This window comes from Delphinus delphis, chromosome 7 (genome assembly GCF_949987515.2).
Source record: "Delphinus delphis chromosome 7, mDelDel1.2, whole genome shotgun sequence".
Taxonomy (NCBI): domain Eukaryota; kingdom Metazoa; phylum Chordata; class Mammalia; order Artiodactyla; family Delphinidae; genus Delphinus; species Delphinus delphis.
In genome coordinates this window covers 67,008,561-67,031,710 of record NC_082689.1, presented here as the reverse complement: position 1 = coordinate 67,031,710, position 23,150 = coordinate 67,008,561, and the positions used below count along the sequence as shown (strand labels likewise).

General features: G+C 34.8%; 1 protein-coding gene across 7 annotated transcripts in view; it reads right to left on the bottom strand.

Annotated features, from left to right (window-relative positions):
• Nucleotides 1-2,879: 2,879 nt before the first annotated feature.
• COBLL1 (cordon-bleu WH2 repeat protein like 1) overlaps nt 2,880-23,150 on the bottom strand; it is a 161,591-nt gene continuing 141,320 nt past the window's right edge. For 2 of the 7 annotated variants that reach the window (XM_060016660.1, XM_060016662.1), the window contains 5 exons: nt 18,614-18,848; nt 17,492-17,586; nt 12,044-13,623; nt 9,989-10,165; nt 2,880-4,067 (listed from right to left, as the gene is read on the bottom strand). In XM_060016660.1, coding sequence (XP_059872643.1) covers nt 3,981-4,067; nt 9,989-10,165; nt 12,044-13,623; nt 17,492-17,586; nt 18,614-18,848 — 2,174 coding nt within the window. In that variant the 3' untranslated portion in view covers nt 2,880-3,980. The remainder of the gene's footprint in view (nt 4,068-9,988; nt 10,166-12,043; nt 13,624-17,491; nt 17,587-18,613; nt 18,849-23,150) is intronic. The other 5 variants (XM_060016661.1, XM_060016663.1, XM_060016665.1 and 2 more) reach the window with 3 other exon arrangements.

The window sequence follows — 23,150 nt, the reverse complement described above, 5'->3', positions numbered from 1 at the left end:
ATTACCAGAATGTTTCACAATTTCTCTTGAAATACCTGTCAGAAAAGTTCTTTTGAGAGAGCGCATGGTGGCATTTTTTCTTGTCATAAACAAAATACATCTACCCATATGAAGAGTCTGAGGTGTTAAGGATGAAAACTTGCAGGAAAGTGGTAACATTTAAGAGAAAAGCAAGACAGACTGAAGATCCAGAACAAGTAGGTTACTATTTAAGTGTCCCTTGAAATCTAGCACCATTTTCTCCATCATTTGCAAAGTTTGGCCAGGCAAAAGAGCAAACTAGAAATCAGATGTGGGATTCTGCCACTTGTCTGGTTGTGTGACCTTTGTAAAGTAGCAATTTCTTTGCATACTTTTTTGTTCCACATGTGGATCAAATAATACAAAAGTTCTGTGTAAACTCTAAAACACCAAATTAGCTATTTTTATATGAAAAATAATCTAAAAAACCCATTCTATCCATGGAAATCTTCACTGTGACCCCCGATTGCAAGTTCCCTTTTCTTTCAAGTCATTTATCAAAGTCAATGGATAGTAAAAACTAGTGAGTTTGATTCTTAGCTCTTTTGTGTTTTTGTCTCTACTGGTAGTGGGTAGGAAAAGAACTGGCACTAGACAATAATTGTATCAATTGGGATTCTTTAAGTTTCAAGTACAAGCAACATTAGGTCTCAGGAAAATGACTGGTCTCATTCAAGGACTTGGGTCAAGTAGCAGAGTGTGGATTCTGTTATCTCAGGCCAAGTTCTGTGAAAAATGCCAGTGGTAGTTTGTTAGGGATTGCATTGAATCTGTAGATTGTTTTGGGTAGTATAGTCATTTTCACAAGATCTGGTCTTAAAATGAGAGGGAAGGTCACTCTTCAGAAGGATGGGAAGTATATTAGATAAATAATGCCTGTTCGCTAATAGTAGTATTAAAAATAGGTAGCTTTGTAAAATGAATTGTGCCAAACACTTTTAAAATTCATTTAATCCTCACAACCATCACCATAAGTATGTTAATTCAATTTTTCAAAGGTGAAAATGAGGTACAGATAAAATAATTTGCCCAAGATCCCATGACTTGTAAGTGGCAGACCTATGATTTGAAGCCAAGTATCTTGACTCTAGGCATAACTGTGTACCACAAGAATGAAATTAATAATAGGAGAACAACAAACTGAAACATGATAAGGTTGATCTTTATGTGCAAGAAGGAACATTGCTGGTGCAAAGGCAAGTTGCTAAATAGTATTAAAGTGTGACTTTTTTTAATCTTAAAAACAACAGTAACAACAAATCTGCAAAAATACAAAAGCCGAAAACAAACCTATAAATATGTATTGGATATAAATACATCTATATAGGGATTAATATCAAAACATTAACATTGGTTATCTCTGAAAAGGGGATTGGGATGCTGGAGACAGAAAAGAGGGTAATTTCAAACCCTATAATTTACATAGAATCTGGATAATTTAAAAATAGGTATCATAAAGAAATAACTTGATGGGGGAAAAAAGGAAAAGCAAAATGCCTAGATGCCAAAAATTAAATATGAAAATTGAAAGTTGGTTCTAAATCATTCCTGTATCTTCATTTTGCTGTCACTTAAGAATATGACTAGTTTTCCTATCCTTTCCCAATTGGGTAGAGAGTGTAGCACATGCTTTTCTCCTAAAGTAATGTGGACAAGGCAACTTTTTCAGATTGTATGTGTACTAATGGTTCATATATATATCCCCCTAAGTCCTGTGTGATCTTTAAAAAAAATAACTACAAACTATTTCAAGTTTGCTAAAACCTGGAGTAAAACTTGTTTTCAAACACAATTGATGCTTCCTATAAATCTCCCCAATCCGATCTTCATTTCTTGATTCCCACCAGCAAACCTGTGTATTTTATTTTTTCTATATTTATAGCCATAATACATAGTATCACTTTGCATATTTTATTATTTTATATAAGCATCATAAAATAAGCATTGTTCCATTGTTTTCTTCCTTATTATTTTTGAGATGTATCCATGTGATATGCATAACTCTATTTGTTCATTTTGACTGTTGTACAAAAGTCTATTATATGAATATACTATCAATGTTTAGCGCTGGTTAGGACTCCTTTCTGCTGTTTATATACAAGGCTGCCATGAACATTTTTACCTCTCCTTAATCACACACATAAGTACTTCTTTAAGGTAACATGATAAGAGATCTTTAATTTTACTAGATATTGCAAATTTGATGGTTGTGCCAGGGTATTTTCCCACCACAGTAAAAGAGTTCCCATTGTTTCACTGCCCTTGACAACACTTGCTATTTTGAAACTTACATTTTTACTAATTTGATGGGTGTGATGTGGTACACTTCCTCGTGTTCTTGTGTTTCCTTGATTATTACTGAAGAGTATTTTTTTCCATATGTTTGTTAGCCTTTCAGATTTCCTCTTGTAAGAAAATACCCTTTGTTTTTTCAGTGTGTGCATATTTCTATTCAGTAGTCTTTTCATGAGTCTTAGAAATGTTTACATTTTATAAATTAACGCTTATATATATTAAAAACTTCTCGTGGCTTATTTTTTCATTTTTATAGTACTTAATGTACATATAAGTTTTAAATTTTAATATTTGTAAATGTATATCTTTTATGACTGTGCCTTTGTCTTATTTAAGTAATTTTCCTATGCTGAGGTCTGAAAAATGTTGAATATATTCATCTAAGTTTTAAAATACTGCTCTTAAAAGCTGTCTTTAACTCAAATATATTTGTTTATGGTTTGAGTTAGGAATCCAAATGTATTGTTTTCCAAGTGGATAATCAAACACAGTTTTTCAAAAAGTCACTCCTTTCCCTATTGGTTTATAATGACATAACTTAGGTTTCCATACATGAGGGTCTCTTCAAGTCTGATTCAAGGAAATAGCAGCAATATTTAACTTAATGTGTACTTGCCATGTGTCAAGAACTCTGCTAAGCATGTTATGCATTTTGGAGTTAGAATACATGGGCTCATACACACCAGGGAGCCCTGATAAATGGTCGGTCTTACTATATTACTTATTTGTTTACTGGCTGATGGAGATGTGTTCATCAGGTGAAGTGCACAGATGTGCTGATTGACACAAACTGCATTTTAAAAAGAATCCCAAATATATAACTTGCTTTTATTAAACAGGGGAAAAAGCAACACATTTTCCAAAGAGGCAGATATCCCAGTAGCTTTAGTAAAAACCAACATAACATCAGTTTGTTTGACAAGGCTTTTAGAATAAGTGAGCAGTTAAATTTTTAAAGTAGGAATTGAACATCAACAAGCTCTAGACTCCAGAACAGTTACAAGCCAACAAATTAGACATTGTTTTGCTTAACAATTTTAGCTTTAATGTAAATATATATTACTATTTAGAATATTAGCATCTGAACTACATAATTACTATCACTTTAATTAAAGCCAGGATTTCTGAAACCTTAACGTTTATGTTTAGAGGATGGGGTACCCACCCCATAACATGTTATATCCATCAATGGAATATTTATTATGGGCTTTAATATAACATAAACATTTCCAATTAAACTGTAACATTGAGGCAGCAAATGTCAGATCTATCTTTGCCTAGTTATTTATGTGTCATACAAATATAAGTCTATGAATCTTAATTTATCCCTTTGTCTAAGTCACGATTGCAGAGAATGTGTCAATAAGTGAAATCAACAAAAGGTGACTATTTCTCATTTGAGAAAAATGAAAGTCATTAACACCTTGTCTTAAAGTTCTAAAGCAGCATATTCAGTTCTTAAGGCAAAAAAGGCCAAAGATATTATTATAAATTATAAATTCTGGTAATTCTTCTTTTGGCATTAAAAGCCACAGCACAAGTTCTTATGCTTTAATAGATAATATATTAGTGTACATCTGAACATACATTTGCTAACATTCTCCATCAGTATGAAGTCGTTCTGTGCAATAGAGCTGGTGAAGTGCCGCATGGCAGGGCAAAACTTAATGGCCATCCTGGGCATCAAGGGACATGGAGCAGCTGAATCTTGACCTTCCATTCACAGATACTGTATTTGATGGAACTGCAACCTAAGAGAAAGAAACACACTTTGCACCCATCAATTTAAAATGGGACAGCTGTCTAATTTTCAATTTTCAACAATTACCACATTTTAACTTCTACTTAATTGTAAATGCTAACATTTAGTATTTATTATTCAATAAATTTCAAATAATCAAGAATAAATGTTCAATCTGCCATGAAATTAAAAATGAGTTATTTCCACAACAAACAAGTAAAATAATCCGTTAACACACCTTAGTCTTTACAAAACTACCAAATCAACTCAAAGGACAAGAGCATAAGCAGACTGCAGGCCAAGTTGTTATTAAAGCGCATTTTTAGCTAGATTAATTCTGGCTCCCCCAAAGTACCTTGGAGAATGTAGAAAAATAAAGCAAATTCCACAAAGCAATGAATTCTATAATTTTCATATTGATGATATATATTAACTTGAAATTATTCTCCCAGGTACCCCTCATTTATAAGAAAAACTAGCTTTGGTTTTTAAAATGCCTTCATTTGAAGGGCTAAAAAAGTCAAACCTATGACTGTTTTGCCAAAACAAATGCAGAATGAAAAGGAGTTTATTCACTAGGGAATAAACTCCTAAGTTCCAAAATTCTATGGCAAAGTTTCCTATTTATAAACTGTAAGGGAATAAAACACACTAAAACAAAATTTCCTAAATAGCTTGAAATTCCAACGGTACTTACAGGAATGTAGAAGAAAGTTATCTGGATTCTGAATAGTAGGTATAATATTTTGAAATATTACATATAAAATATGACATTTTAAGAAAAATAGTTCATCTCTTGATTGTAATTTGACCAGTTCAGCTTTATAACCAAACATTATCCTCTTTTCATAAGAAGAGAACTGAAGTACAAAAGGCCACAGATTCTGCCTAGCAACAGAGTAAGTTAGTGAAAAGGAAAATAAAGTTGGCAAATTTAGGTTGGCTTTGGTTTCCTGGTGCTTCATTTCTTGCCTTTTACTAAACAAAGATAGATCATCTAAACTAATCAATTTTCTTGACTGTCTTACGAACACAGGATGGAGTAGAGTGGTTGACACCATCCACCTGAAATGAAATAGCTAAGCAGAAAAGTTGCCACCAAGGGAAGGAGCACTTACTTATCTGCACCCTATTCAGTACTCATGTGGGGCTACTTTCCAAGTACAGCCAACAAACAGACAGGTAATGCAGGTAATGGCTTTTTGTTATGTAATCTTGGTCTGAAAATTCTCTCTGTGTGTGAGGGGTTATTTTTGTAATTCTTGCCAAAATTGCAGTTCTCATACTCTTTGTAAAGTAAAAGAGAAAATTTGGTTTAAGCATTTAAAAAAACATACTAATGGTTCTAAATGTCTACAAGTAAAAGATGTTAATTGTAACATCATTTATAGAGTGAAAAACTAGAATCCAGTTAAATGTCTACCAGTAAGGAGCAAATAAGCTATGGTTCATTCATACAGTCAAATACTATGTTGTCTTTTTTTTTTTTTTGGCCGCGCCACACAACATGTGGGATCTTAGTTCCCTGACCAGGGATTGAACCTGGGCCCTTGGCAGTGAGAGCTCAGAGTCCTGACCACTGGACCACCAGGGAATTACAAATACTACATAGTCTTAAAAGAACAGCATAGATATGTATGTAACAAAAGGGAAAGCTTCAAGAGATAGATATATATTTAACAGTGTTTTACAGAGGATTCCATTTTTGTTAGAAAAAAATAAATGTTTATATATGACAAAAGTGGTCTGAAAGGTTACACTGTACTCTATCCAGAGCAGTTACTCTGGGGGGAAATGGTATTTTGTTATTTAAAAATTTGTTTACTTAAACTTCAAACATGAGAAGATATCATTAGAATACTATTCTATGAATTTTTAGGTCAGAGACCTTGTCTATTTTAATGCCACTTCATACCTACTTCACACTCATAGTTATTTTAGTGCCTGGTCAGTGTAACTCGATGACTATTTCTTAGATGAAATATGGTAACTTTTTACAAACATTTATGAAGTATAAAAGTATTGCTTGAAGTTTTTGAACAGTGACCACAGGACACTAGTAATAAAGATATCTTTAAAAAGTAACTTTAAGAATTTACTGATGTAAGCATCTACTAGTTGACTGTCTACCCTTGAAGTTCAAGAAATTTTCAGGAATATTCACATAGCTTTCTTACTGTGAAACCATCATTCATTTTTACTTTTAAAATACATGGAAAGAGGGCTTTCCTGGTGGCGCAGTGGTTGAGAGTCCGCCTGCCAATGCAGGGGACACGGGTTCGTGCCCCGGTCCGGGAAGATCCCACATGCCGCGGAGCGGCTGGGCCCGTGAGCCATGGCCGCTGAGCCTGCGCGTCCGGAGCCTGTGCTCCGCGACGGGAGAGGCCACAGCAGTGAGAGGGCCCGCGTACAGCAAAAAAAAAAAAAAAAAAATACATGGAAAGAGCTGCCAACCTGAAACACTTGGACTGTTCAAATTCAAACCAAGGAAATATGAATAAAAAGCAGACTAATTAAACAAAATAAGCCAGGAAGATCCTGGGTGACTTACCCAGGTTTTCTCTTCCCTCCAGATTTCTATCTAGCTAACGATAAGTTTTATTTTCTGAGGAAACACTTACTACCAAGCACTAAATATCATTCATCAGTTTATTTTCAGACTTTTATATTTACAAACCTATATTCTCCTTATAATAGTGTAATAACCTTAGTAAGTCGAGGCACCAACAAGAACCAAAAGCAGCCAAAGTTCTTGTGTCAACACAAGTCAATAATAATAGATGACTTAATCTCTTATTCTCTGAAAACAATTTGCTGTCATACATACATCTTAACATCAAACACATTTTATAAAATACTGTGCTAGATTTATTAATGCTTTATATGAAGACAAGACAAATCGCTTTGACTATATGTGGGTTGACTTGGGGGTAAGGCATGGGAAAAAAGCCTTAAGAAACATGAAAATTCACGACTACATTTACACTAGGGCAATCAACTAGATAATTGTTCTAATGTGAACCAACTACTTAATGAAGGTTAATTGCTCAAGTATGAACAAGAGCCATAAGGCAGGTTGGTACCTGGAGTAAAAGTGAACATTTGGGTGCCAAAACACGGAGCCAACTTTCTGATGAACAATCTAAACCCACTGTCAAAATCACTGGAGATTTTATTTGGCACTATAACTGTTGTTCTATAAAAGAAATGTTAGCATGTAAAACAAACCAGAAGAAATGTTCAGAACAGGACAGAAATATGGGACTTAAGCAAAGATCACAAGAAATTAGAGCCTTCTTGTGTCTATTTTTACCACCTTCTGCAATTTTTTGAAATATAATACATGTACAGAGGAGTGCACTGAACAGCCCAATGAAAACAAACACAGTCATATATGTAGCCCACCACTCAGGTCAAGAGAATACTCCCTACTCCAGCTCCCTACTGATCTTGTTTTTATTTAAAATTTTGACTTTATCATGGATTTTTGCATTAATTTGTATATTTTTAAATATTGCATTAAGATAATATTTATCTTGATTAATTTTTTTAGTTCCCTCTTAAATTGTGTGCCCGTCTTGCTCTAATACACCCCCAACAGCACTTCTTCTTCCCCTCTGGAAGTAACCCTATTGTGATTTTTGTAATTACTTCCTCACTTTTAAAAATAATTGCCACCTATGCACGCATCACTGAATAATATAATTTAGTTTTGCATGCTGTCAACTTTACATATCTTTTTATGTCTCTATCTACATTGTTCTGTTGTGTGTATTTTATCCAATTTATTGCCATGCTTTGAATCTACCACTAGTCTACCATTTTTGGATATTAAGGTTATATGTATTTGGAGCTATTACAAACAATGTTCTTCTGAGTCTTGGTATATAAAAACACATTTTTAGCATATATAAGTAGAAGTGAAGGTGCTGATCATGGAGTGTAGATATCATGAACTCTACCAGACCCTGTGTCTTTCTTCAGAGGGAAGAAAAAGGATTATGTAAGGAATTTTCATTAAACAGAGTTTAGGAGCTGACACTATAGGGAGTCAGAGCTGTCAGTAACCTCCTACTGAGAGAGAGAATTTAGACTCAATAGAACCTAAAGTAATGAGTTATAAACAGGATACAATTATAGGATCATCATTTAGGGCCTGCTTTCCGTGTTGATTCACATCCAGCTCATTCTGGAAGCAATGAGAATTTTATACGTGAAGAGACTGCCAAATCGGAGCCCATGAGATACCAAGTATACAGCTGCCTGCCTGTAAAATTCTGTTGGCCTAGAAGGCATTTCCAACTTAATGCACTGTTTTCTGCAATTAGTTTACTGAAACTGATTAATATATCCACTGACTTAGTACAAAGGCACTGCGGTTATTTTCTGTTCTCCCATGAGCCTGAGGTACCACTGTTTCTCAGTTCCAGGCTATGAACACCCAGAAGGCAGAGGCTTCGTTTTATTCAATTTTGTATCCCCAGTATCTGTACAATGTTTGGTATTTTTCTGCTTTAAAAAAATATTTATCAAATTTATTGAATTGAGAACTTTGAAATTCATCCTTAATTTACAAGATTAGAAACAGAATTAGAAATAGAATTATTTTCATAAATAAGAATGTACAGTTTATTTACAGGGACATATTCCCGACCCCACAAAATATAGATGTCATGACCTGTGAAATACCAATTTCAATGTTCCTTTTGGTTTCTTTTGTTTTTTTTTGCTGCCTGGCACCTTAATTTAAACTCTACAAATAATCTACAAAATTCAAACCTTCTCCCCTGAATTATTCCTTCATGTTTCCTTCACTTCTGACAGCACACAATATTTTGCCTTGTCACCATGTGTGCCCAGATGGGAGCGCCAAGTCCTGTGTGGGAACGGCCGTCACCCAGGGCTCCAATGAAACCCATCCAGGAAGCTGGCTGACACAGGCAAAGCTGGCTGTGTAGACATGCGAGGATGCCTCCCCCTTTTTCTATCTTTGCAGCATTCCTGTTCCTTGGCAGATTTCGTTTTTGTTGAGTTCAGTGTTTTGCTCAACAAGTCTCTTACTCTTCTCTAAATAGCTTCTAAAATGATTAGAGAAGGAATTCACAAAATGAAATGCCTAGGGAGTCAGTGAAATAATGAGTACTTGTCTTGTCTTGGGTGTTGAGGAACTTGCAACCAAGATGACTAAGGGAAGAACAAGAAAGACATTTAGGGAAACTACAGCCTCTGGGAGGTCCAAGTGAGGATGCCAGGCTCAAGGCTGCACCACATCCTCTTTCAGCGGATGAAGGCAACAAAGGGAGGAAACTCATCTGCACATAATTCCCTGTGATGCTTTTTGGTGTTTGCCCAAGAAGGGGGCACACCTCCTTGCTCTCCTACATCCAGGAGAAGCTAGACTCTGGCAGGGCATTATTAAGATTGGAATTTCTGCATTAGGTCTCATCTAAATTCTCTAGATTTTCCCTACATTATTTTGGTTTAGCCTATAAAACTCCTCCCCCCGCCCAACCACCCAATCCCACGTATGGTAGTAACTGATTGCTGTAGGAGCGATGACTGAAAACTTGCAGGCTTCTACAACAGTGCAGCTTTTCTGGAATAAAGGAGGGACTTTCTTTCCAAAAGACTCTTTCTTGCTGTGCTAACACAATTTTTTTAAAATAAGAGTCCAAGGCACTTTCTATATATAGATATATAATAATGAGCAAAACTAGTGTTCTGCACCTGGCCCATGTTTTGGAAAACAGACCTGACATATTTTTAAGTACTCTCTCAGCTTATACTTCAAAAATGACCCCTGACATAAAAGAGTAACTTCTGGCATCTTCCCTATTCAGACTTAAAAGCCAGAAAACAATTTCCCCTAAGTATGAGTTTGACAATGTTGAAAATAAACCCACTGTCACCCATCTGATAAAGAAAACTTACCCTTTTCAACTTGGCAGCAGCCTCTCCAGAACGAATTGCAGTCAGCAGACTCTGTCGGATCTGTTCTGGGTCAGAGCTTTGGAATGTTGAAGAACTCTGTCTCTTAAGGGTGAATGATGGGCCGTCAGTCAGAGATGGCGTTTGGGGATTCTGTTCATTATGTGCAGAGTTATTTTCCTATAAAAATAAATGTGAAATATTTATATGAATACCACGTGAAGAATGGGCCATTATGCAAAACATTTTCATCATCAGTAGCTCTTTAAGAACCACCATTTGCCTCACTGGTGTTTTAGACTCAGCTCTGTTTCCTCATCCACTGAGTTATCTCTGCTGCCAGAGCTCAGCTGGAAGATGAGGGCATTACTTTCCCTCATCTTGAACTCAGGAGGCTAAGGAAGGAAAGTGATACCTCTTTTTGTTTCACAAATGCAGTGGTAATTTTACTGTCCTTGAGTAAATAGAATAATGCCGATTTCTCCAGTGGAGTTGGCTAGAAGAGCCAAAGTAATAATAAAAATTCCACAGACAAAAAAAAAAAAAAAAAATTTTCATAGTTCCAATATATTAGTGTTGTAAAATTATTTTTGATGGTACAAATGGACAAATGTTGGTAATTTCATACTTGTTGAACCTAATGTATCTTCTAATAAAGGAATATTAGTGACTAACAGCTTATTTTGTGTTTCTGGAAGTCACAGGGGCTAACTGATGACCATGTTTTCTTTATTTTTCTCATGAGACTAAAAATAAATATTAGAAATTTCCAAATTTAAGAATCAAAAATTTAATTAAACTTCTTAGGAAGGAATATTTAGTAACTGATTTAACTGGCAACTGTATTCAAACAATCTTAAAAATGTCTTTTTCAAACTGCCAGATGAGTATCTTTATAAAAGATGAGCTAAACAGAACTCAGGCAATGGCTCAAAAACTGTATTATATAAATCAAGCTTCTGTTGTTTAGAAATGGTATTCCATTCTAAGAAAAAAACTCAGGCTTTATTCGCAAGTAAAGAATTAATCTCTGCATCATATATCTCTTCCTGATATTATATCAAAGTAATAAACATAAATGTGAAAATATATGAAGAAATATTTTTCAAGGTAAATATTGCTTTAAAATTATGGAAAACTCTTTACTTGGCAATATGGTTAATGTTCTGTTACTCTGGGAGTGTTTGAAAAAATAGTATAAAATGCTTCTGGAACAGTCATACAAATATGAAAGTATTCTTTAAACACTATCAGAGTAAAAGTACACAATGTATTTTTTAAAAATTGCATGGGGATTATCATAATTCATACTGTGAATTTCTTCCTGACTATACTACTTGAATCTAGCAAATTATATCATTAGTTGATCAAACATGAAGTCAACAAATCCCTTTTTTGTACACCATTAAGGTTAGATGGTGGTTAAGTGATATTTTGCTCAACATACGTATAACTGGAAAGTTGACACTGAATTAACAAAATGGGAAATTAAGAAAATTACCTATTTAAACTCTGGTTTTAATTTAAATTACATATAACAATGTTTGGTAAGCTCAGGTTGAGTGTATATGATAGAAAATACAGAGCTGAGAGATGTTTGGTTATTTTATCTAGTCTTTGATACTGCTTATGTTTTTATGTAATTAAAACTTTTGCCATTATGGAGAATTGGAAAAGAAAATAAAGTCAACCAGACCATCCAGAAAAGTTATAAACAAATTGAGATAAGCAAAACACAGAAAACTAGAGAGTCAGAACTATAAACTATTATACTATACAAATGTAGGAGCAAAGAAGCTTTAAATTTAAATATTTCCTAATGATACAATTATATAAGGATGATCTTATAGTAATATCTGATCAAGTTATATGAATTATAATAACTCTGAGAATAAATAATCAGATTCTGTGAATTACTACTCTTTTCTTCCTACAGTAGCTTGATAGTAGATTATGAATTCAGAGTTAAGTAACACACAAACAAACCGACATGCTTTGTTAACCCCGTTGAAACCATGTTGTATAAGAATCCCTTACTTTTAAAAAGGTTACATTTACCTTATCTTTCACACCTGGTTGTGGGATGTCCACAAACGTATTTACGGAAGGAATCTTCCCTCCCTCTGTGTCAGTTGGAGCTCGGGCAGATGCACCTCTGACCTCCTCACTGCGTGACCCTGTACGACCTTTGCTGAAAGACTGTGACCGTTTCACCACAGCGAGGGCAAACGGTGAAGGAGCAGAGCTGGAATATGGTCGAGGGGCACCAAAAGTTTTCAGAGTCTTCAGGTTAAGTGTTGCTAACTGACTCTTGGGAAGAGGAACAGGTTTGGGGGCTACGGGAGGGGGAGAGGTTTCAGCAGGCTTCTGACTGCTGTCATCATCAGTGTTTTGAATGTGTGGCTGTGGAGGAGAGTGAGTTGTTTTACTTAAGGGAGAAGGAGCTGGCTCCGGAGGAGGTATTGTATCCCTTTCCACCTCTTTCTTTATTAGTTCCTTTGGAGTAGGATTAGGGGCAGCTTGAACACTCTTGGCAGCTGCAGATGTCACATAATGACCTGAAACTCTTTTTTGCATCTGCAAGAAAAAAGAACTTGGTTTGGAGTGGGGATTTGAAACACGAGATTTAAGTTTTGACTCCAAAATACTGTTTATATCTTCCAAATTTGGCACAAAAGGAGCTGTGCCAGTGTCTCTCGTCATTTTGGGAGTAGGTTTCAGAGGATTTGACATTGTGCTGTGGGTAAGACTCTCCTCACTTTGCACCTGATGCTCTGTTCTCAGGGTAGGCTTTGGTTTCAGGTCTCCTTCTGGCTCCTTTGGGCTTTCAGAAATAACAGGATCTTCTGTTTGGATTGCAGTTACTTTCACATTCTCATGAGTGTCCTTTTCTCCTAAAGTATTTATCTCCTGATCATTTTTATACCCTATGGTTTCCGATTCCCAATCTTTCAATATTTCTAGGGATCTGGGAGGCACTATTTTGTAAGTAGTCATCCCAATTTTGGGTATGTACTCTCTTGTAATTTCATTTGAAGGTTTTGGCTTGGGATTATAGTCTTGTCTGTAAAATGGATAATTCTTTATATAAGAAGCTGTTGGATTTTTATCAGTCCCATCTACAGGAGGCAAAAGATCATCATTACCATGTGCACAAATTGGATCTTTTATGGTGAGTTGCTCTTCTGTATACGTAATTAGGCGGCCCTGACTCCCAAATTCTCTTGAGGTATCTAAAGAATCTTGTGGGCTTAAAGATGAGTGGTGAGTTGATTTGTTGTTACTTGAAGTTTGCACACTTTCATCAACTTTGACATCAGACAAATTATGATCTTGGTGATTCCCATCAAAACTGTCACAGGAAGGGATTGTCTGAATTGCTGCATCTTGCATTTTTGTCTTTTCTGCACTAGGTTGAATCAGTTTTTGATCTGGTGCTGATGAAGCAGCAAGATGATTTTCCTTGTAACTTCTAGCAGTATCAGTTGTATATGCCTGATCGTTTGATAGTCTGTCAACTTCCACGTCCACATTGTTACTTTTGGCAACACCTGCTACATTGATTTCTGTTCTCCTCATTCCATTTTTCATACTGTCTTCTGTGTTTGTTGGAATGACAATTATTTCATTTTGATCTACTGAGAGAAAAAATATCATAAAGTATATGAAAAAAATAGAAAACCTCAAGTTTTCAATGCCTGCCTCCCCCAAACTGAAACAGATTGATTTGAATTCTATAGATAATTTTCAGCTACCAATTATACAAAAATTATACAGGTAGTGGCATACAGAGAAAACAGCATGGGCTTTGATATCATAGAGACCTGAATCTGGAATCAGCTTGACTAATTACAACCTGTATGGCCACATCATATTACTTACCCTCTTTGAGCCTCAGTTTGCTCAGATGTAAAAAAAAAAAAAACATGTATTATATATATCATTTATGTAACATGTTTATTAGGATAGTGTATTGCCCAAAACAAGTACTCATAGAAGATAGCTATGATTTTTCTTTTAAATAAAGACTATATTTCAGTCATTGTTAAGAATCACAAAAGACATTGACAAATTTAAAAAATGTTTTTATTCTGTAATTTTTTTTCCATTTTGATTCTCTCTGTCTTTTCTATAATCCCTAGTATATTTACATTTTATACCTAACATTAAAAGGGAAACAATCCCAGCAAATGCTATCAGTTTTAATTAAGGAAGACAACAAAACCTTACCTTTAAGAGTTGAAGTAAAAACAGAACCTAAGTTGATTGTCTTATTAATTAGGTGTCCTTGCTAAATACTTTTAGAGGACTTTGTTTTCAGTCAAAATATGGGTGATTTCAACTACATAAAAACAATCATGTGGGGTTTGATTTTTCTCTGTGAGAAAAAATAACTATTTTTCTCATGTCTGAATCCAGGTAGAGAAAACAACTTCCCTCTCCCCAGCACTACCTTTCCTCTTAATTTTAATTCAGACCTCCTGAAAACAAAAATCATTTTCCAGTGTCTAGGTTAACAAAGCAACAGTTGCCAGCCAACAACATGATGGCAAAGAGTTGGAATGAGGCATCTGGAAGAAAACACAGGCTTATGAATGTGTACCACGTGTCTTGTACTAAGCCAAGTGATTTATATACTGTGCTCCTCCAGTCAAATGCCACGAAGAGTCATTTCTTCTGAATAACCAGCTAGCCCTCATCTTCAAAATCCTCAGTGGCCTCTCCTTTCAGATATGATTGTTTGCACAGCACAAGTGAAATGTGAGCCTTGGAAGTCAAATTGTGAAAGGATGTCAAGTATTTCTCTATAGTTTTATAATCACTCACTTTCATCTATAAGATAAAGTTCACTGCCTAAAATATATCATGAGCTATTTAAAATGGGTCCTCTGTGAAAAAAGAAAAAAAGAAAAGAGAAAAGAAAAAAGAAAGATATGCATGCATGCATGCAAAAAAAAAAATCATGTTGCCAGGTAAATTTGGATACAGTTTTTTTTTAAATCCTTATATTTTTAAACCCTGCCTAACTGCACAATTATTTGATCATGGTGGTTATATTTTCTATTATGTTGCAAGGTTCCTATATTACATATATAATTTAAAAATGGAATTTTTATTCTTCCCACATAAAATGCAACTAGTTATTCGAATACATATTGTCCATTCAAGTGATTTCTTTTCTCAGTGACTAATAATTATTAACTTTTGTGATTTATAAAATTAAGGACATGTGATTAGGAACCACAGAAGAGACACATCTCTGCCTGTGTTCTTATTTACTTGGTTCTTAAGTGTTTTTAATATCTATATGAAAAGTGGTACTCTCAATGCTGATATGAGCACAAAAGAATTTAAGAAATGGTCCTGGCACCAGAAAATGAGCCTAAATGTATTTCCTTTTCTCTTTCTAATTTTTCATTTTCCACTGAATATAGGTATATCCCAGTTGCAGAATGGAAACATTTTCCAAAAGAAGGTAAATCAACATAAAAATATATTTTAAATTAAATCCCCTCTAACAAACCCTAATTTACTGGTTTTAGAACTCTAAGTTTCTATTTTTCACATTTTCTGTGGGTTACACCTACTTCACCATTATCTAACTGAATTTCTCATCAAAATTCCACAATTTCAAAATTTTCAATGATTGTCAGGCCTGGAAACCTAGAATCACTCCTGAATTCATTAGCTGGTCCATCCTCCTACATATTGATGATACTGCCAATGAAATGTCAATGAATGGACAGGCCATTTTTCAAGAATGCCCAGTAGAGTGAGAAGGTATATTTTGTACTATACTGTACTTCCCCCTACTCAACACTGACACCAACATCAACAACCTGATGAAAGGATGATTTAGATAAGTATACAGGGTAGGTTAAAAAAAAAAGAGAAAAGGAGAATAAAACTAGTTTAAGGATAACAAATTATTTTAAAAATCACCTAGAGTTGACAAGGATCATTGTAAATCAAGTGCAAATCAAAATAAAGGTATTACGGAAATGTACTTGTGACCCTAGCACTAATATGATGCCAAAATCTTAGCAAAAATGATTTGACTATGATTTTTAAAAGAAGTAAACAGCTTTTAAATCATGATTTCTCAATAGAAATGCTTTTGCCGTCATAGCGTATGTTATAAAAAACTGAGTCAAGAAGAAAAAAGGGGGAAATCATATACAAGTTGTACACTTGTATCTCAGGATGGTATTGACCATGAGGAAAATGAGTCAGAGACATATATATTCAAATTAACCAACACATACCACAAATATAAAATGACATATCTATATCTATCCATCTGTCCATCTTGTTTGTGACATTGGGATAATCCATGTTTTATATATATATATATATATATATATATATATCTCCCTATGTTTTCTATGAATCTTAACCTAGTTTTATATATTAACATAATAGATTGGACTATGAGAATAAGCACTTTCTTCATACCCCCTTAAAATTCCCTGGTGGCGCAGTGGGCAGATCCCACATGCCGCGGAGTGGCTGGGCCCGTGAGCCATGGCCGCTGAGCCTGCGCGTCTGTAGCCTGTGCTCCACAACGGGAGAGGCCACAGCAGTGAGAGGCCCGCGTACCGCAAAAAGAAGAAAAAAAAAAAACAACCATTGTGTATTCCTTGCATCTTCTATTTGTATAGTATCATTTTTCTGAAATTCAATCCTAAATATATATTTTAACCATATCTCAGTATTCTATAAGGAATTCAAACAAAGTAGCAGATATAATTTCTATGATCAAAGACTGTCCAATCCAATTGAGTAGTCGAGAACAGAAAACTACATGGCTTCTAGTAATCAAGTAACAGAATAAGTAAAGTGGCAGGATTTGGATAATAGTTGAATGACTGAAGATAGGTGGAAAATTATTTTCCAGGCAAAGATAAAAATGAGCATAGGCCTAATGATAGAACTGAGTGAAATATATCATGAGAAAGAGAATAAACTGTCTTGACTGGGGGGCGGGGAGTGGGAAATACTGGTAAGCACTATTACATAATTAGATGGTTTGGGCCTGAAAAATCAAGCAGACCAGTTTCACCTTAGGTATAGCAACCCGACTATGAACTAAAACAGGCTTGGGTTAGGGAGTCAGTAGAAGGAAAAAAGAGAAGTAGATCATAAGTATACACAGAGTATACATCTTTAAGATCCAAGATCTAGGTGAGATAACCTCTAAGATTTAACAACAACAACATTAGAACACATGGTAGGTAGAAGCACATTTTGGAATCAACACGTATTGAACACATACTGCCTGAGTTCAAATTTGAGGTTCACCACTTACTAACTGTGGGACCTCAGGTGAGTTACATAATGTCTTTGTGGCTTTATTATCCGTAAGATGGGACTAAAGTAATAATACCCATAAATGAGTTAATATACAAGATTAAATGAGTTAATATATATAAAGTGTTTAAGAAAGGTCCTTGGCACATAGCAAGTGCTATGAAAGTGTTGGCTATTAGTGTTTATAGAACTCACCATTCTCCTGGTTTGGGCCCGGTGACCTCAGGTTTCTTACACTGTCAACCACCCTCGCTTTGTTGCTTGAATTACACACCATAATGTGTGGTCCTCTGTAAAATATGATATTGTATGTTATATATTGATACTATTGAAACACACACACACATACACGATGATAAAACAGGCAATAATTTCCAAAGACAGATGGACTGGAATAATCATCTTTTTCTGCCAAATACTAGAAATTTAATAGCAAAGAAAGAATACAACTGAGGGGAAATGCTGCTATGAAACATTAGCTTTCATATGGTGACCCTGTTACAAAGAAAGATGTAAGAAGCTTGGTAAAATGGACACTTTCCCCAAGACAGTGTCTTTTTGTTATTATCAATTATTATCTTTTAAAGAAAAAGGAACTAAATGAAATGTACTCTCATAGACATTTTCCTTGCATCTGGCAAGGTTACCTTGTGGCAAGTCAGTATGTGAACTGACTTCATTGGGGGGTTTATTGGTGATACAAGAGATTAATTTGGAGACAATCCCATGCAAATTATAATAAAACTTTGATAAAATGGTTTATTTTGCCTACTTGATTTCATCTTTATTCATAGTGTGGCATTTCTAACAGAATGTAAGTATACTTTGCTATAACTTTCGATTCCTAGGACCAAGGGGAAGGTAGGTGCATTCTCTGCTTCATAAAGTTGACTATAAAAATAATATTAGTGATTTAACGTCATATTCTAAGAGGCAGAATTGTTTTATATAGCAGTTAGTAAAAATTCTTCAGGAGCATTTGGTGAAAACTGAAAATTAAATATTCCATTTAGGCCAAATAGGTAATAGGCAAAACAAACGCAACACAAACAAAAATGCTAATCTTCATACAAAATAACTACGTTATGGTTGGTCTGCCACAGGGATACCAGAACTGTTGGATTTGATTTTATTTAAAAACAATCACATGTAAATTGATACTTTATGAATAAACATTTTTTAAATGGTTGTAAAAGGGATAAAGTATAAGCTAAAGAAATGACTCTACTTGTGTTTAAAATATCAGTTCTACATTTCAGAAGACTAGTATCAATTAAACAAACCACCACCACCACGTCTGGCATACAGACTACTTACTGTCCATCTGTGTTTCCAGTTCCTTGTTTTTCTTCTTTGGAGTTTTGTGAGGACTCTCCAGTATCACTGCCAAGGGCTGAGTCAGGATCACTTTTCAGTGTATTTATTATATCAGTAGATACAGTAGGAATGTCTTGCGACTTCAGAGAAGTATTTTCAGCCTCATCTTTAGGCACTTCACTCAGTTCTTGCTTTTCATCTACCTCTTCAAGGCTGTAATCAGAGCTTATTCCAGCTACAAAGAAATGAAGATATAATCCTAAATATTAATTTGCCTCATTCATCCTGGGCAATCCTGGCAAGGAAGGAATTTTTAAAATAATAATTAGTTGGACTCTTTTAAATTCTGATTCAAAGCTAATAGTAAAATACTTTTCTAATGGTGAATAATTATGTTAACATATAATCAGATTATCTCAGACATACATTTCTAAAAATAATATGCTGTCTCTCTCAGTTTTATTCATGGTAGAAAAGAAGAGGTTATTTAAGCTCATAAACTTCAAGTTATATATTTCATTTAAGAATGTATCTTTCAATTTAAATGATTTTTACCTTGATGCAATGGCTTTAAATGTAAACAAAAAGAACACGAGATTTTTATTTTTAGATTGGCTCCAAGTGTACTTATAAAGTTTGACTCAGTAATTATCAGTACTATGATAGAGAATTATCTGAGCATCTTTTAAAAATACTGATGCTCACCTCTAATCCACATCTGTTAAATCAATCTCTGAAGGGAGGGACCAAGAATTTTTTTAAGGTTCTTTCAGGTGATTCTAGTGTGCAACCAAGGTGAGAAGCCATTTACTTAGATGCTTAATATAATTTTTAATATACAAATAGAATAAGTATTATGCAATGAAAATTAATTTTAACTCCTACTCAGTTTGATTCTCAGAGGCAACTTCCCTTAACAGTTTTTTTCCTCTATATTATCAGAAGGTATAATGAGCATATACCGTTTAAGCAGATATACATACATTTCCTTCTTTCTCTCAATTCTTGGTTTATTTAATATAAATGGAAGCATAATATACCTGATGTTTTTCACTAACTTCTTTTTCCTCCACTTAACTATGTCTTAAAGGTCTTCCCATATCAGTATGTGTGTGTGTATGACTCTCTTCAATAGCTGTGGTTAATATTTCATTGAATGAAATTGTTTTATTATAATTTCTTAGCACTAACACCAAATGGCCAACAGGGTAAAAGAGGAGACATCCTAAGCAACTGGTGTCCACACTAGCTGTGAAAGTAAATTTAAACCAAAGAATGAGGTTCTGGATCTTTGCTTATTTTAATACAATTCAGGGCTTCCCTGGTGGTGCAGTGGTTAAGAATCCGCCTGCCAGTGCAGAGGACATGGGTTTGAGCCCTGGTCCGGGAAGATCCCACGTGCCGCGGAGCAACTAAGCCCGTGTGCCACCACTACTGAGCCTGTGCTCTAGAGCCCGTGAGCCACAAATACTGAGCCCACGTGCTACAACTACTGAAGCCCACGCACTTGGCTCCACAACAAGAGAAGCCGCCGCAATGAGAAGCCCATGCACCACAATGAAGAGTAGCCCCCACTCGCTGCAACTAGAGAAAAGCCCGCGCGCAGCAACGAAGACCCAACGCAGCCAAAAATAAATAAATAAATAATAAATTTATAAAAATAGATAAATATAATTCAACATTTCCACTTACATAACAGCAGCTGAACAAAGTTTAATTTTACCACAATAGAAGGGTAAAAAGGGTAGTATAGCACTGGATGATAGTAATCAGCACATCTACAAAGTTTAACAAAAAAGTTTAACGTATTTGAAGAATATGTGAAATACTTAAAATGTATTTCTTTAATTGTATCTTTAAGCATATAGACAGAAAAGTATGCTATTTGTGCTTTTTAATAAATACGGGGAATTTTAATGACATTTTTATTGTAAATTAAAAAACAGATTACTTAGAAAAAACATTAAAGAATTTGACTTTAAGGGCTCCCTGGTGGCACAGTGGTTAAGAATCCACCTGCCAATGCCAGGGACATGGGTTTGAGCCCTGGTCTGGGAAGATCCCACATGCCGCAGAGCAACTAAGCCCATGTGCTGCAACTACTGAGCCTGCACTCGAGCCCACGTGCCACAACTACTGAGCCCACGTACCTAGAGCCTGTGCTCCACGACAAGAGACGCCGCTGCAATGAGAAGCCCAAACGCCACAACGAAGAGTAGCCCCCGCTCGACGCAACTAAAGAAAGCCCATGTGCAGCAACGAAGACCCAACGTAGCCAAAAATAATTAATTTATTAAAAAAAAGAATTTGACTTTAAGTAAATTTATATATAAAAATATATGTAGGGCTTCCCTGGTGGCGCAGTGGTTGAGAGTCCGCCTGCCGATGCAGGGGACACGGGTTCGTGCCCCGGTCCAGGAAGATCCCACATGCCGCGGAGCGGCTGGACCCGTGAGCCATGGCCGCTGAGCTTGCACGTCCGGAGCCTGTGCTCCACAACGGGAGAGGCCACAACAGTGAGAGGCCCGCGTACCGCCAAAAAAAAAAAAAAAAAAAAAATGTATATATATGTATATATGTGTATATATATATATATATATATATACTTATATATATAAATCATGCTTTATCATGACATGAAATAGTTATTTTGATGCCAATGTACAATATTATGCCTTTACAATAGCATATTACATCTATACAGTAAGCGTATATTTACATAATTTGAAAACTGTGTATCAAGGAAAAATGAAAGGCCATTATGGTTTAGATGCAAGTATGTTTTATAGATGGCTCCTTGGTATATATTAAGCTCTTTTGGAAATTATATTAACTGAGGTAACATTTAGCAAATTATTGATCTTTCTCCCTATTTCTCTCTTTACCATCACATGTGTTTTATATAGATACACAACTTTTCTTTAAAAAGTCAAGGTCTTCAACTTTCTTTAAGTATGAGTTCCTCACTGAGAAACTGGTCTCAAAGTATGAAGAATGAGTCACATGTTTCAGAAATCTTTTCAAATTATTTTTTCTGGGGTTTTATAACTTAGTAGTTATAAGCATCATACAGGTTTTCTTAAATATATATATTTGAACTGCATTCCTGTCATTAAAAGTCTTAGAAAAGGCTGTGATTCTTTTTAAAACTTCTAACCAAGAGCACTTTCACACTTTGTTGTTTGACTAGTACAGATTTTTTCCAAGCTTTAAAAAATATTAAATCAAGTTTGTTTTGTATGTGTTAACAGACTTATACTATGGCCAAATTTTAGAACTACAGCAATAACAACAAAACGAAGTGGGGGCTGTGAACAGTGAATAATTTTCACAAATGTTAGATCACAACTATCATATTTCAGCTTCACATGTTCTAAGGGAAGAGAATTCACTTTCAAAGAACAGAGTATCCAAAACTTTAGTGTAGCTGTAAGATATAACAACTTCCACAATATGTTTAGAAAATTATAAAAAATCATTTGAAATTGTAATTGTTGAAATTTCTTTTACACTTACTTAGCTTTCTAATATAATTTGAATATATTTATCTTAATATTTTCAGTCCTTCTAAAGATTTGCAAAATTGACTGAAACAAAAAATAAAATTATTTTAAATTCACAAAATATAATATGTGTAAAAGAAATTTAAATAATTAAACTTAGTTTGTAGCATCTTATAAGTTATTAAAGCTTAAAATTTCACTAAGCCTTTTGGGACATCTTGTGTATTTTTCCTGGAGATGGTCAAAGGGCAGAATTGTTTGACAGATACTACTCTTTGCTAAAACAGAATTGTATTAGATTAAATCTATTCTGGTGAACTTTTTAAAAAAAATTTCATTTATTCAAAAAAGTGTTCACTGTGTCAGACAGACACTGCTGTAATTTCCGACAGAGTTGTTTTCTCTTTCATTTTTAAAAACTGAGGTAGAATTTCAGTAAGATTCATCATTTTTGGAATACATTTTGGAATGTCCAGTTTTGACATCAATCTATCTATCTTTCTGTGACCACCACCACAATCAAGATGTAGAACAATTCCATCAGCTTCCAAAATCCCCCAGGCTCCTTAGTAATCAACTCCTCTCTCTAACCCCAGCCCCTGGCAGCAATTATCCCTATAGTTATGCCTTTGCAAGAATGTCATATAAATGAAATCATACAGCATCTAGCCATTTAAGTCTAGCTTCCTTCATTTAACAGTGTATTTAAGATTTAGCCATGTTGTTGCATGTATTACTTATTTGTTCCTTCTTTTGGTTAGGTTGTAGTACTCCAACATACGGACAAACTATACTTATCCATTCCTCAGTTTAGGGACATTGGGTTGTTTCCCATTTTTGACAATTACATAAATTCTATAATAATTCACGTGCAGGTTTTTGTATGCACATTCGTTTTCACTTTTCTTGAGAAGTCTTAGGAGTGGGATTTCTGGGTCATATAGAAAATGAATCCTTATTTTTACTTAAAAAAAAAAAACAACCTGCTAAAGTATTTCCCAAACTGGCCACACAATTTTTCATTCCTTTAACGC